Raw genomic sequence first — 13,082 nt, forward strand, 5'->3', positions numbered from 1 at the left:
AGGTGACGCCAAAGCAGGAAAATCCACGTCCGTGTATGCTGGTGGTGTTTTGCGACGATTTGGTTGGTGCCTCGTCGTCGCTTGCTGCCGAATTTTTACAAACTCAGCTCGTTTTGGGCAGCTTCGATTCTTGGTCGAATGGTCGCCGCCGCAATTGAAGCATTTGGCTTCGATGTTCTCGTTGATTGTTTCGCAAGCTTGAGTTTTGTGCTCACCTCCGCAGGTTGCACAACGACTCTTGATGAAACAGTTCCTTCCACCATGTCCAAACTGCAAACAGTTCGAACATTGTGTCACGACACGGTGCACTGGACGATAACGTTCCCAAGTCACGATGAAGTTGAAAATTGCCCGAACTGCTTTCAGCTCAGACGGCGTTGTCGATCCTCTCTCGAGATGAACCAGATACAGTTGATCACGATACTTGATGTCCTTGTTGTGTCTCGTCATCTTGAAGACTTCGATCACGTTCAACTTCAGAGTTTTGAGCTCTTCTTTCAGCACACTCACATCCATGTCGTACAGACCACGGAGGACCTGTTTCATGGGGCGTTTACCTGGATCGTCATGGCTGTAGTATTCAATCTTTGTGTTGTTCAGGAAATCCCGAACGTAGTTGTAATCCTTTCTGGTAGGTAGCAGAATTTTGAGTCCATCAGCACACAAGCGAATGGAAGCTCGTAAAGCACCAGATTTGATAAACCCGGTCCGATGACGATGTTTTCACAAAAATGGGTGGCAACTTTTCCCGTCGTTCAAATTCTTCCTTCTCGCTCACGTCCACGGGGAGGGTAGCGAACTGGTTTCCAGACAATTTTTGAGCGTCCTTGCTCAAACTGCCTGGCTTTGCAGGTAGCGCTTCGGCATTCTTTAGCTTCTTCAAATCTGCCGATCCTGCTGGTGAGGACCGCCTCTTTTTCTTGCCGTGAGGCATTTTTTGCACTTTTTAGCACTTTTTTGGTTTGTGAGGGACGCACGTCTGACTCGCTTCTCTGCTGATCGCAGACTCACTTTCTAGAAGACAAAAACAATATTTCTGAAAAGTTAGATTTTCAAAATCCCCCTAATCGTGAACCACCCTAATTTTCAACCAAACCAAAAGTTGCACCTTTCCATTTAAAACAACACTTTTTTTTCATAAAATTATTTTTATTATGTCTTTTTCGGTACTGGGACCTGGTTAGGACCGAGTCGGCTTTTGCAATTACATTGTTCTTAATGCTAAGAGTAATTACAGAGGATCTTGTGTGTAAATGTTAGTGGGAGGGGAGCCGATTACCCGCGGCCTACTCGGGGTTAGTAGGTAAGGGTAAAACAACACTTCTGCGGGCACCAAATCTCCAAAATTCACAATTTTTCGGAAAATCAATTTTCCACATAATTTTGCGATCTGGAACTCTGCACTGACACTGACACTGCAGTGTATGGAACGCATTCCATTCTGCTAAATCGAGCCGGCGTGGTGATAACACATATTGATGGTTTGCGAAAGGTTTTTTTCGATTTTTTTTTTATTGTATTTCAATTACTGGGAGTGCCTCCCAGTCAACTCAATCGGAATTTTGAAACGAAATTCAACTCGAATCGTTTACGTATTCCGTTTCAAACGCGACACCGTATACATACCGGTTGTTGCGTTTGAAACGGAATACGTTAACGATTCGGGTTGAATTCGGTTTCACAATTCCAATTGAGTTGACTGGGTTATTCATTCGGCTTTGCGCCACTCTGATGCCATTCATAAAGTAACTTTTTTTTTTTTCTACGAGCCTAAAAGACCATTCCCGGGCAGACGGTAATAACAAAATTCATGCCATTTCAATAACAAATACTGTAAAAATAAGCAGTTTAAATCGCGCTGCCATTCATAAAGTAACTTTTTTTTTTTTCTACGAGCCTAAAAGACCATTCCCGGGCAGACGGTAATAACAAAATTCATGCCATTTCAATAACAAATACTGTAAAAATAACAGCAAGTGTTATGAAATCTTCTTGAAAAATCAATTTTTGTGTAAGGGTTTAATAACAGTTTATGTAAAAACGAAACTATTGGCACTACGCCCCCCGGGGCATGGCCTTCCTCTAACGTGGGATTTCTGCTCCAGCGCCTCTGACGAGACAGGAGAAACCGGGACCGACGTTTTACTTCACCATCCGATAGAAGCTCAGTGGATAAGGCGGGAATCGAACCCGCGTCTCATAGCATCATCGGGATCGGCAGCCGAAGCCGCTACCCCTGCGCCACGAGACCCCACAGTTTATGTTATCATAACAAATTTGTTATTGGTCTAAAATTGGTTGAAAGCCAAAACAACTGGGGAATAACTTTTTTTGTTATGGAAGAATACCTCAAACTGTTATTGGGATGATCGGATTAGTTGTTAAAATAACAAAAAATAATAACAAAGATTTGTTCGAAGAATCACTAAAAATGTTATTAGTCTGTTAATCCAATAACATAAAAATCATAACGGCAAACAACAAAACTTGTTATAAATAACATAAAATGTTATTGTCTTAGTATTTTCAAATAACAAAAAAAAAGTTATTCCCACGTTATTTCCGTCTGCTCGGGTTCACAGATTTTTCTAACCTTCAAAATTCAACATGACTAAACGATTGAGAATTAAGATAAATTAATTGAAAAAAGTGTCAGATAAATAAACAAAATCCCTTAAAAGAGCTGGGATTTACCAACCTGCAAAGTGCTAACAGTAATGATTGTTCAAAATGATAAAATACGTAGCTACCGAACCTAACTCTTTAAAAAGAGTAGGTAAATGTTTCCAGCAATCAACGCTGTGAAGTGCGAAATTCGGTTTTAAATTAAAAAAAAGTACTCCTAGAAAATGTAATCCAATTTCCAGTCGCAAGCCGTCAAAATTTTTCTGTATTCCACTCTGTGAATAAATAATAACAAAAATAAAATAAATCCACATTCTGTGCATTTGAAAGAAAGCCATTGGTTCTTGAATTTAATGAATTGAATTTAAAAAAAAATATAGAAATTTATTTAATGCAACTAAATGCTTAAACGAACCGGTTCCAAATTTTAGGGTGTTGTTTGGAGGTGGGCCATCCATAAACTGTGTGGCCACATTGAGGGGTTTAGCGAGATTTCACGCTCCATACAAAACGTGGTTTATGTATGGCCGTGGTCGTGGGTTTTCAAAGCGCGGTCAAAATAATTAGATAAAAGATTACATTTTCATAACAGTATCGATCGCACCGGATTGCAATGCAAATCTCGACCGGCATTTGACTCGACTCGGGAAAACCCCCCTCGCCGAAGAACAACACCAAACAAACCAACTCTGTTTACCAACAGGTTCTGTTTTGGTTGCTCTGCGCCTGACTCACGGCCAAGATCACGAACATCAAAGTAGGCTAGTTTAACCGGTTTTTCGAAGACAACGACAACGCTCGCGCGACGTCTACGCCAGCCGCGATCATCTTCCTTTGCCGAAAATTGACACAGCGATCAGTTGATGCTGGCGAGTCGATGCGTGCAGTAGTTTGCTGTGATTGTGCGATGATGTCTCCGCTGATTGTGGTGACCCTGGTCGTTTGGGGTGGACTCACGGTGGTCAGTGCGCAGGACAACAAGTTCCAGTGCGGGTTGCCGCGGGCGAGGTCCCAGTACTTGATCGTCAAGGGCGAGGACACACGGCATGGAGCGTGGCCTTGGCACGTGGCCATGTGGCTGAAGCAGCGGGACGGGACGGACAAGTACTCCTGCGGAGGGACGCTGATCAGTCAGAAGTTCGTGCTGACCGCGGCGCATTGCGTGCTGAGCGAGAACCGGCACAAGTTGTTGCGAAGTGCGACCGATATTACCGTGTGGGCGGGGGTCTTTGACCTGAACAATCCGGAGACGGACACGAGGCAGGTGCGATCGGTCTCGAAGATTCACATCAATGGGTACACGCGGGAGAGTTTGTTGAACGATATTGCTTTGCTGGAGCTGTCGGAACCGGTTACGTACAGTGCGTACGTGCTTCCGGCTTGCTTGAGCGAGAAGACGACCTTGAGAACCGACTCCGGAACGGTCGTTGGGTGGGGAGTGGCCGATGATGACAAACCGTCACCGACGTTGAAGAAACTATCGCTTCCGGTGGTGGCGGAATCGGAATGTCTCAAGAGTGATCCGTTGGTGTTTGGGGTGGCGCTGCAGAAGGAACTGTTTTGCGCTGGGTACGCCAACGGTTCCGCTCCGTGCAACGGAGACAGTGGAGGTGGACTCATGGTTCAACGTGGTGACGCTTGGTATGTGGCGGGTATCGTTTCCTTCACCAAGATCCGCAGCGGTGGGTCGAATCTCTGCTTGGCGGACTCGTACACCGCGTTCACCAACGTCACCGCCTACTGGGATTGGATCGAAAAGACCACCAACATTGACTTCCGCGGCCGGTACAACGATGAGAGTGAGTTTTAGAAATACCCCAAGCTACTTGGATCAACCCTAACTTCCACCTACTTCCCAGAAAACATCCCCTGCGAAACGCCCAACAAAATCCCCGGCATCTGCGTCCCGCTCCAGCAGTGCAAAAACATCTTCAACCTGATCCGGGCGCCCCTGCTCTCCAAACCGGACGCCAACTACATCAGCCGTTCGGTCTGCCAAATTGGCGGAATTCCGCGTGCGGTTTGCTGTCGAAAGGACCAAATCGAACCGATCCCGCTTCATCCGAACGCGCTGCTCCTGCCGAGCGACTGCGGCCGCTCGAAGGTGCGGAACGTTCCGCCCAAGGGCCAAACGACGTCCGTGTTCGAGTTTCCTTGGATGGCGATGGTGCGCTTCGAGCGGAGGAAAAATGGCGTCATTCCGTTCTGTCTGGGAACGCTGCTGAACACGCGCTACGTGCTGTCCGTGGCGGGCTGTATGAGCAAGCTGAAGTCGGTGCAGGTGTAAGTTGGGGATGATTTTTGGAAGGGTTTTCTTAAGTTGACATTACGAATAAGAGAAATATGTCCATTTTCAGCAGTCTAGGAGGTGGTGTCTGGATGATACTGGATAAAACGAGGTTTTCTTTGAAATTTTCTTAAACCAAGTACACCAACCAGTAGAGCAGCTTTTTCAAACATTTTGGTTTAAAAAAGAAAGTGTTATTCCTATTCCTTGAAAATATATAGGTATTACAAAAGTTTTTTCCAAAATCTATTATGGTCAGAGAATAATGCACTGGTAGCCTGTCAAGTGCTGCCAGTTCATGACAAGGTAGAGATAAATACACATTCTAAATTATTACATGTTTCGGGACTATTTTTCAAGTTACATTCACTAGCAAATGTTGAAAATTTCAAAGAGTTCGGATAATTGAGTATAAATGTTAATGTTTCATCCCGATGATCAGAAAAAAGTCAAAATAAAGATCAATGACTAACAAAATTGCCATTCTAGGGACCACGTCCGGCTCGGCGAACACTCGGAAACGACCGAGATCGACTGCGCGTTCGACGCGCAAGGCCGCCGAATGTGCGCGGACCGCGTGCTGGACGTCAAGGTCGAGTCGATCGTGCGCCACCCCCAGTTTGACGTTCCGATGTACACCAACGATCTGGCGGTCGTCCGGCTGGCCACCGATATTCAGTACTCGGGTAAGAAAGATCTAGTTAGCACCGAAAATTAGCACGTTTGCGTTGACGCGCGATCATTCCAGATCACATCAAACCGGTCTGCCTGCCGTTGAACTCGCCCCATCGGACCAACATCCCGAACGAGATGATCATCACGGCGTGGGATTTGGACCTGATGAAACCGAACACGTACATCGGGGAGCTGAAGCGGTACCCGCAGCGGAACATGGACATTGAAACGTGTCAACGGCGGTACGAACTGTCCGGTTTTACGCCGGAACTCGACGAAGATCGAGTGTGCGCGCTGCAGCTGGGACCGGAGTACAACTGCCAACGGATGGCCGGAGCCCCGGTCGGGGCGTACGTGAACATGGACGGCGAACGGTTCGTGCAGTTCGGGATGTGGAAGTTCGCCCCGCTGAACTGTACCGTACGCGAAACGGTTCCCGGGCTTGCGATGCACATGGGTCGCTACCTCGATTGGGTGCTGAGCACGCTTGAACCCTCGGACCGAAGCATAATTAGGAAGAATTAAAGTCAGTTATATCAAGGTTCTAAGTGTTTTATTACGGTGAAATACTCTCCAATATCCAATCCACAAACACAACCACGTTCATGTAGACCTTCGGAACGGTCTGCGCGATCGTGCAGTTGGTCTCGGCGTTCCGGGTCACCCCGTACTGCACCGCCCGGACGCGATCCCCTTGGGTGACCCGCGCGATCAACGGTGCCCCCAAGTGTTGCGCGCACAAGTACTTTGGACCCTGGGCTAGCGCGCAGAACATCCTGTCCGTGACCCACGGCGTATAGCCAAAGTCCTCAAAACGCTCCTCGCACTCGGACTTTTCGACAAAGCTCGAGCGGGTCTTGTACAGCTCCAGCCCGGCACCGTTGCCCTCGAACAAACTCACGGTGAACTCCTTGGGTAGCGTTGTGCGAAGATCTTCTCGGATTGGTAGACAAACCGGGCCGATGTTGTCCGTGAAGATCACCTTCTCCTGCAGACGAACCAGTCCAAGATCGTTGTTGATGCTCTGCTTATCGGTTTGCGGATGCAGGATGAACGGTAGCACGGCCTTGACGTCCAGCGGAGGTCCACTGCACTGGTCAGCTCCGTCGCAGTCTCTTTCCTGACCGAGCGATCGCTCCCCTAGACGAACGTAATCCCTACAAAACAAACCGCAATTATCTTCATTGACCCCCGAAACCTAAGCTTAACCTCAACTTACAGTTCCTTCCGCTCCTTGGCCTTCAAACATCTCGCAGTGGTCAGCACGTAGCGATTGTTAATCAGCGATCCCGTACAGTACAGGTCGTGATCTTCGGTAGCCTTGCTCGATCGAATCAGCGCAATCCACGGAAACTCGTAGACGTTCGCTTTGGCAGCGGTGCTGGGCGGTTCCCACTGCTTCGAAACTCCACAATCTAGCGGCAGCAGGATCGCGTTTCGGTGGATCGCAATCCGTTCAACCTGATCTTGGGCGCAGCAAACGCTGCGGCGAACTCCACGCAGTTCACAGACGTTTTGACGAATTTTGTTGGCGGATTCTTCAGAAAGAAGTGGCGATCGAAGGGTATCGAAGACGTCGCGACATTGCTGAACTGGGACGCACGTTCCGTTGGTTTGACCGGATGTTGAACAGGGTACGGTTTCTAGAATGGACGATCGTTGATTTCTAATCTTCAATTACTTACCTAGATTACTCACTCTCAATTCCGTACTCCTGGCTAAAATCGGTATTGGTGATCTTCTCGATCCAGTCCAAATACGCATTGACTTTGATGAACACCGAATACGTCTTGGTCTGGCAGAGATGTGAGCCGTCACGGGTTCTTGTAAACGACACAACCCCACCCAAATACCAAGCGTCACCCCTTTCAAAAACCATTCCACCGCCACTGTCTCCGTTACAGGCCGTTGTTCCGTTGACATACCCCGCACAAAATACCCTCTCCGTCAGCACTCGTCCGTACAGCTCCGGCTCCTTCCGCTTACACTCCAACTCGTCGATCACCGGCAGCTTGGCCAGCTTCAGCTTCGTCGACGGAATATCATTCTCGGTCACTCCCCAACCGACCACGGCTCCCAACTTCCCCGGCGCCAATTCCGTCCTCTTGCTCAGACAAGCCGGCAGGATAAAGTCCGTAAACTCAACCGGACTCTCCAACTCCAGCAGCGCAATATCATCCCGCAATTCTTCCAACGAAAACCCACCGTGCCGATGAACCTTCTCCACGTTGAAGGTCTTCCCCTCCGGCGAGCCAACCGCATTGACGCCCAGCTGAACCGACATCCGCGGAGCCTTGTTCGGATTGTCCGGATTCAGCGTACAGTGCGCGGCCGTCACGACGAACCGCTCGCTGATCAACGTGCCACCGCAGACGTACTCCGTCGTAGAGTCGTTCGAATGCAGCCGAATCGCAGCATGCCACGGCCAGTCGCTGATCTTCGCGTCCACCCCGTTGACGATCAGCAGCGTGTTGGCGTGCTTCGGGATGCCGCACTGGAAGGCTGCATTTTGAAAGACTTCCGATGCGCGGTTTGATGCGATGAAGATAAGACAAAGTAGGCTGACAGATTTGGACATTGCTGGTGGAATCTTTTGTAGGCGCTGGTCACGGAAAGACTGAAGAACTTTTGAGCGCAAGTACTAATGGCGTCTGGTGGGACAACTGCTGAATTTTACAGTATGGCCCATAAAAAAATGCGACATGTGCATTTTTTCACAGAAAAAATGGTGCCATTCTTAAATTTATTTAACAATCTGATTTTTTATGTATTATGGTGTTAGTTTAGTATGTTTTGAAGATATCGTCATGATAATTTTTTGCAGTTCACCAAAACTGTGTACAGGCGGTCTACAACTATGAATGTGTTTTTGGAACAATATTTACCCTAATTAAATAATTTATATTTCCAAAACGAAACAGTTTAAAATGTCCAACAATGTACTGAAAGCATCATTAGAAGTCCTTCTTAAATACGCCCAATCAAGAAAGTTTTTTTAATTTTGTTAAAATTGGTAATTTGTGTGAAAAATGCCATTTTGGTTATTATTTTGTGTGATTCTGTCAAAATAAACCAATAACTTAAAACCATTGTCGATGGCTCAAAAGCGTGCCCAGCGGCTCTATATTGTTAAAAGTCACATCAGAGCATCTGTTAGCATCAATTACCATCATTAGTAGCATTTGTTTTTTTCGTTGAAACATTTCAGGCTCCAAAAAATACCAAAAATTGATGCATTTTCAGAATCGGGATATTTTTGAAAAGTTCACTATTTTACTATAACTGGTAAATAGAATGCGTAAAATTCGGTGGAACTAACTCTTACAACTCTCAAAAACAGTAACCTTGAAGGATGTATACTTTTTAGTCCATAAAAAAACCATAATAGGCTATCCAGATCGACCAACATGAAAAAAGTATGTTTTTCTTTATATGGCCTGGGCGTAGAGCAAATTGGAAAATTATAAATTTCAATGAGCTGTAACTTATTTTATGTTAAGGGGAATGTACACATTAGGGTGGGTACGTTCTTCAAAAAGTTCTCGGATCAAGTTTTAGTATGGTTCCCCTTGTAGGGCATGCCCATAGGGACTTTCATGCCAAATATCAGCTCATTTGGTTGTAAACTGGCTGCGCGCATCAGGGTTAAAGTTTACATGGGAATTACTATGGGAAAATTGGACTTTTTGTTCAAGCGCTCCTACAGGTCTGGGAAAATAACGCGCCAACTTCTGGTATGGTCAGGCCTATGGGGAATGGTCTGGAGAACAATTTCCCGAAGAGAGCATATGGATTCGTTGTCCCTAGACTTGGCGCATCGGCAAACAATCCGATGTCTCCGGAATCAACGGTTTTTCCTGAAAAAGCATCAAATTTTCCTTAGCATGCTATGAAAGCTTGATGCACACCGCGACGCCATAGTCAGGCAGCTACCACGTGGGTGAAAAATGGCTGGAATATTCAATTGCAAACTTTCTTTTAACTAGAAAATGATCATTGCGAGCAATCCTGATATTATTCAGTCGAATTCTGAATCTTTGCATAGCAAATTTGTATTTTTTTGCAAATTTTTCATCCACGTGGTAGCTGCCTGACGTATGGCGTCGCGGTGTTCATTAAGTTTTCATAGCATGCTAAGGAAAATTTGATGCTTTTTCAGGGAAAACCGTTGATTCCGGAGACATCGGATTGTTTGCCGATGCGCCAGGTCTAGGGACAACGAATCCATATGCTCTCTTCGGGAAAAGTGTTCTCCAGACCATTCCCCATAGGCCTGACCATACCAGAAGTTGGCGCGTGATTTTCTCAGACCTGTAGGAGCGTTTGAACAAAAAGTTCCAATTTCCCATAGGAATTCCCATGTAAACTTTAACCCTGATGCGCGCAGCCAGTTTACAACCAAATGAGCTGATATTTGGCATGAAAGTCCCTATGGGCATGCCCTACAAGGGGAACCATACTTAAACTTGATCCGAGAACTTTTTGAAAAACGTACCCACCCTAGTACACATGCTACATACATCATAAATAGTAAAAATAGTCCCGATTTACACCTATAAACAATGTCGCATTTTTTTATGGGCCATACTGTAGCAAGTTTTGGGATGAGTTTAAGAATCAATTAACATGTTCTTAGTCACCTCAGGTGCGAAGATTAAGTTTTTGAGGGAAAGGTCTAATTTGTTTCTTTTTGCCTAAATAGTGGAAAACCCAATGAAATAAAGTGTCTGTGTTGTATTTTTTGTGTATTGTTATTATTTGCAATGTTAACATTTTTCAGGTTAACATTAATCTACCCTCTCTCGGCCCATTTCTATTATCAGCTTATCAGAACTTGTTCATGAATTAAAGCTTTCATAAAGTGTTTTTGTCTATTTCAAAGTAATTAATATGTCAAATAAAAGTGAGCAATCAACTCTCTATTATTGATGTATCTGAAATTATTGATTATTTAGCGACAAACTGCAAAAGTGACGATAATAGGTCGGAAATGATTTATGTTGTTAGTTTTTAGTTTTTAATTTTTAGTTTTTAGTTTTTAGTTTTTAGTTTTTAGTTTTTAGTTTTTAGTTTTTAGTTTTTAGTTTTTAGTTTTTAGTTTTTAGTTTTTAGTTTTTAGTTTTTAGTTTTTAGTTTTTAGTTTTTAGTTTTTAGTTTTTAGTTTTTAGTTTTTAGTTTTTAGTTTTTAGTTTTTAGTTTTTAGTTTTTAGTTTTTGGTTTTTAGTTTTTAGTTTTTAGTTTTTAGTTTTTAGTTTTTAGTTTTTAGTTTTTAGTTTTTAGTTTTTAGTTTTTAGTTTTTAGTTTTTAGTTTTTAGTTTTTAGTTTTTAGTTTTTAGTTTTTAGTTTTTAGTTTTTAGTTTTTAGTTTTTAGTTTTTAGTTTTTAGTTTTTAGTTTTTAGTTTTTAGTTTTTAGTTTTTTGTTTTTAGTTTTTAGTTTTTAGTTTTTAGTTTTTAGTTTTTAGTTTTTAGTTTTTAGTTTTTAGTTTTTAGTTTTTAGTTTTTAGTTTTTAGTTTTTAGTTTTTAGTTTTTAGTTTTTAGTTTTTAGTTTTTAGTTTTTAGTTTTTAGTTTTTAGTTTTTAGTTTTTAGTTTTTAGTTTTTAGTTTTTAGTTTTTAGTTTTTAGTTTTTAGTTTTTAGTTTTTAGTTTTTAGTTTTTAGTTTTTAGTTTTTAGTTTTTAGTTTTTAGTTTTTAGTTTTTAGTTTTTAGTTTTTAGTTTTTAGTTTTTAGTTTTTAGTTTTTAGTTTTTAGTTTTTAGTTTTTAGTTTTTAGTTTTTAGTTTTTAGTTTTTAGTTTTTAGTTTTTAGTTTTTAGTTTTTAGTTTTTAGTTTTTAGTTTTTAGTTTTTAGTTTTTAGTTTTTAGTTTTTAGTTTTTAGTTTTTAGTTTTTAGTTTTTAGTTTTTAGTTTTTAGTTTTTAGTTTTTAGTTTTTAGTTTTTAGTTTTTAGTTTTTAGTTTTTAGTTTTTAGTTTTTAGTTTTTAGTTTTTAGTTTTTAGTTTTTAGTTTTTAGTTTTTAGTTTTTAGTTTTTAGTTTTTAGTTTTTAGTTTTTAGTTTTTAGTTTTTAGTTTTTAGTTTTTAGTTTTTAGTTTTTAGTTTTTAGTTTTTAGTTTTTAGTTTTTAGTTTTTAGTTTTTATTTTATGCACGGAAATAAACAAGTCAATAAATCTGTAACGAACATAAAAACGTTGTTTTACTTCATCAATTTTTATTGAAACCATAAATTCCACGCTTTTACGCCTCCAGATTATCGGTAATCCACTTCATGTACTTGGTAATGCGCATCGAAATCATCGGCACCGTCTGCCGCAGGGTACAGTTCAGCGGGGCGAACTTGGCCATCGCAAACTCCACGTGCCGCTGGACGCCATCAATGTCCACCTCGGTCCCGATGGGCGATCCCGGAACTCGACTGCACACGTAGTTCGGTCCCTGCTGGCCGGCACAGAACCGATTCTCGCCGTCGTCAAATTCCGGCGTGAATCCGGCGTTTTCGTACTGTCGCTGGCAGGTGTCCAGGTCGATGTTCTCGACGAAGTATTTTTCAAGGGTGCCAACGTAGTGATTGGGGGCGTTCATGTCCAACTCCCAGGCCGGCATGACCAGGAAGCGGGGGACGTTGGCACGTAGTTCGGGGGTTGTCGGGAGGCAGATTGGCCGGATGTAGTCGTTGTACTCGACCTCGTGGGCCATCCGGATCAGGGCCAGGTCGTTGGTGTACATGGGTTGGTCAAACTCCGGATGGAACACGTAGGACTCGATGAGGACGTCCAGGACGGGGCCGGCGCACTCCTGGACCTGCTTGCCGGTGGCCTTGTCCGTGAAGACGTTACAGTCGCGGTCGGACCCTTCAAGCTGTTCGCCGAGGCGGACGTAGTCACTGTGAGAAATTGACCCATTAGATCTTCAAAAACAACCTAACAATTAATTAAAAACTCACGGATCCTTCTTGGTCTTCCGGATGCACCCGATAACGGACAGCACGTAACGCCGGTTGATCAGCGATCCCAAGCAGGTCGCCGGCCTCCTGGTCTTGTTGAACCGCACCAAAGCGATCCACGGAAACTCGAACGCCAAACTCTTGGTCGCGTTGCCCGTTTTGCCCAGCTTCGTTACGCCGCACTCCTTCGGGAGCAACGCCACCTTGGACGGGTTCAGCTCACCGTCATCGTTGCCCGCTGCTCGCGTGCCACCTACTTGGATGGCTATCAACACCGCACCCAACAGAACTAGGAAACTCTTCATGGCCAACTGTGTTTGTTCGATTCTTGTTCTTGCGCAAAGCGTCCGATTAGCGCAAAGTCGCTGCGAGGACTGAGCTTGAATTTTGATTCGACCGCGGGAGAGATCGCAGTGATGATTGTGCTCTGTTTTGTCATCCACGACATGCCTCGAGTGTTTTCCCCATGGGAACCGGTTATACTGGTTGCGCACGGGGAGAAGAGGACGCGCGCACGGCTGTAAAGGATTAATTAGCTTCTTGTTATCGTAAGCTGGG

At 43.9% G+C, this 13,082-nt stretch overlaps 3 protein-coding genes across 3 annotated transcripts; 1 reads left to right on the top strand and 2 right to left on the bottom strand.

The window, feature by feature from the left end:
* The first annotated feature begins 3,467 nt into the window (after positions 1-3,467).
* Positions 3,468-6,128, top strand: LOC120423349 (serine protease easter-like). Its single transcript, XM_039587125.2, has 4 exons — positions 3,468-4,424; positions 4,485-4,908; positions 5,402-5,598; positions 5,661-6,128. The coding sequence occupies exons 1-4, from the start codon at positions 3,503-3,505 to the stop codon at positions 6,110-6,112; spliced, it is 1,995 nt and encodes a 664-aa protein (XP_039443059.1). The 5' UTR covers positions 3,468-3,502; the 3' UTR covers positions 6,113-6,128.
* Positions 6,109-8,240, bottom strand: LOC120423350 (CLIP domain-containing serine protease B10-like). Its single transcript, XM_039587126.2, has 3 exons — positions 7,286-8,240; positions 6,807-7,230; positions 6,109-6,744 (listed from the first exon to the last, which is right to left on the bottom strand). Exons 1-3 carry the CDS (start codon positions 8,163-8,165, stop codon positions 6,144-6,146), a joined length of 1,905 nt encoding a protein of 634 aa, XP_039443060.1. The 5' UTR covers positions 8,166-8,240; the 3' UTR covers positions 6,109-6,143.
* Positions 8,241-11,772: 3,532 nt separating this feature from the next.
* Positions 11,773-12,922, bottom strand: LOC120423340 (serine protease easter-like). The gene is made up of 2 exons (XM_039587110.2): positions 12,525-12,922; positions 11,773-12,464 (listed from the first exon to the last, which is right to left on the bottom strand). Exons 1-2 carry the CDS (start codon positions 12,827-12,829, stop codon positions 11,819-11,821), a joined length of 951 nt encoding a protein of 316 aa, XP_039443044.1. The 5' UTR covers positions 12,830-12,922; the 3' UTR covers positions 11,773-11,818.
* Between the last annotated feature and the right edge of the window lie 160 nt (positions 12,923-13,082).

Source organism: Culex pipiens, chromosome 1 (genome assembly GCF_016801865.2).
Source record: "Culex pipiens pallens isolate TS chromosome 1, TS_CPP_V2, whole genome shotgun sequence".
Taxonomy (NCBI): domain Eukaryota; kingdom Metazoa; phylum Arthropoda; class Insecta; order Diptera; family Culicidae; genus Culex; species Culex pipiens.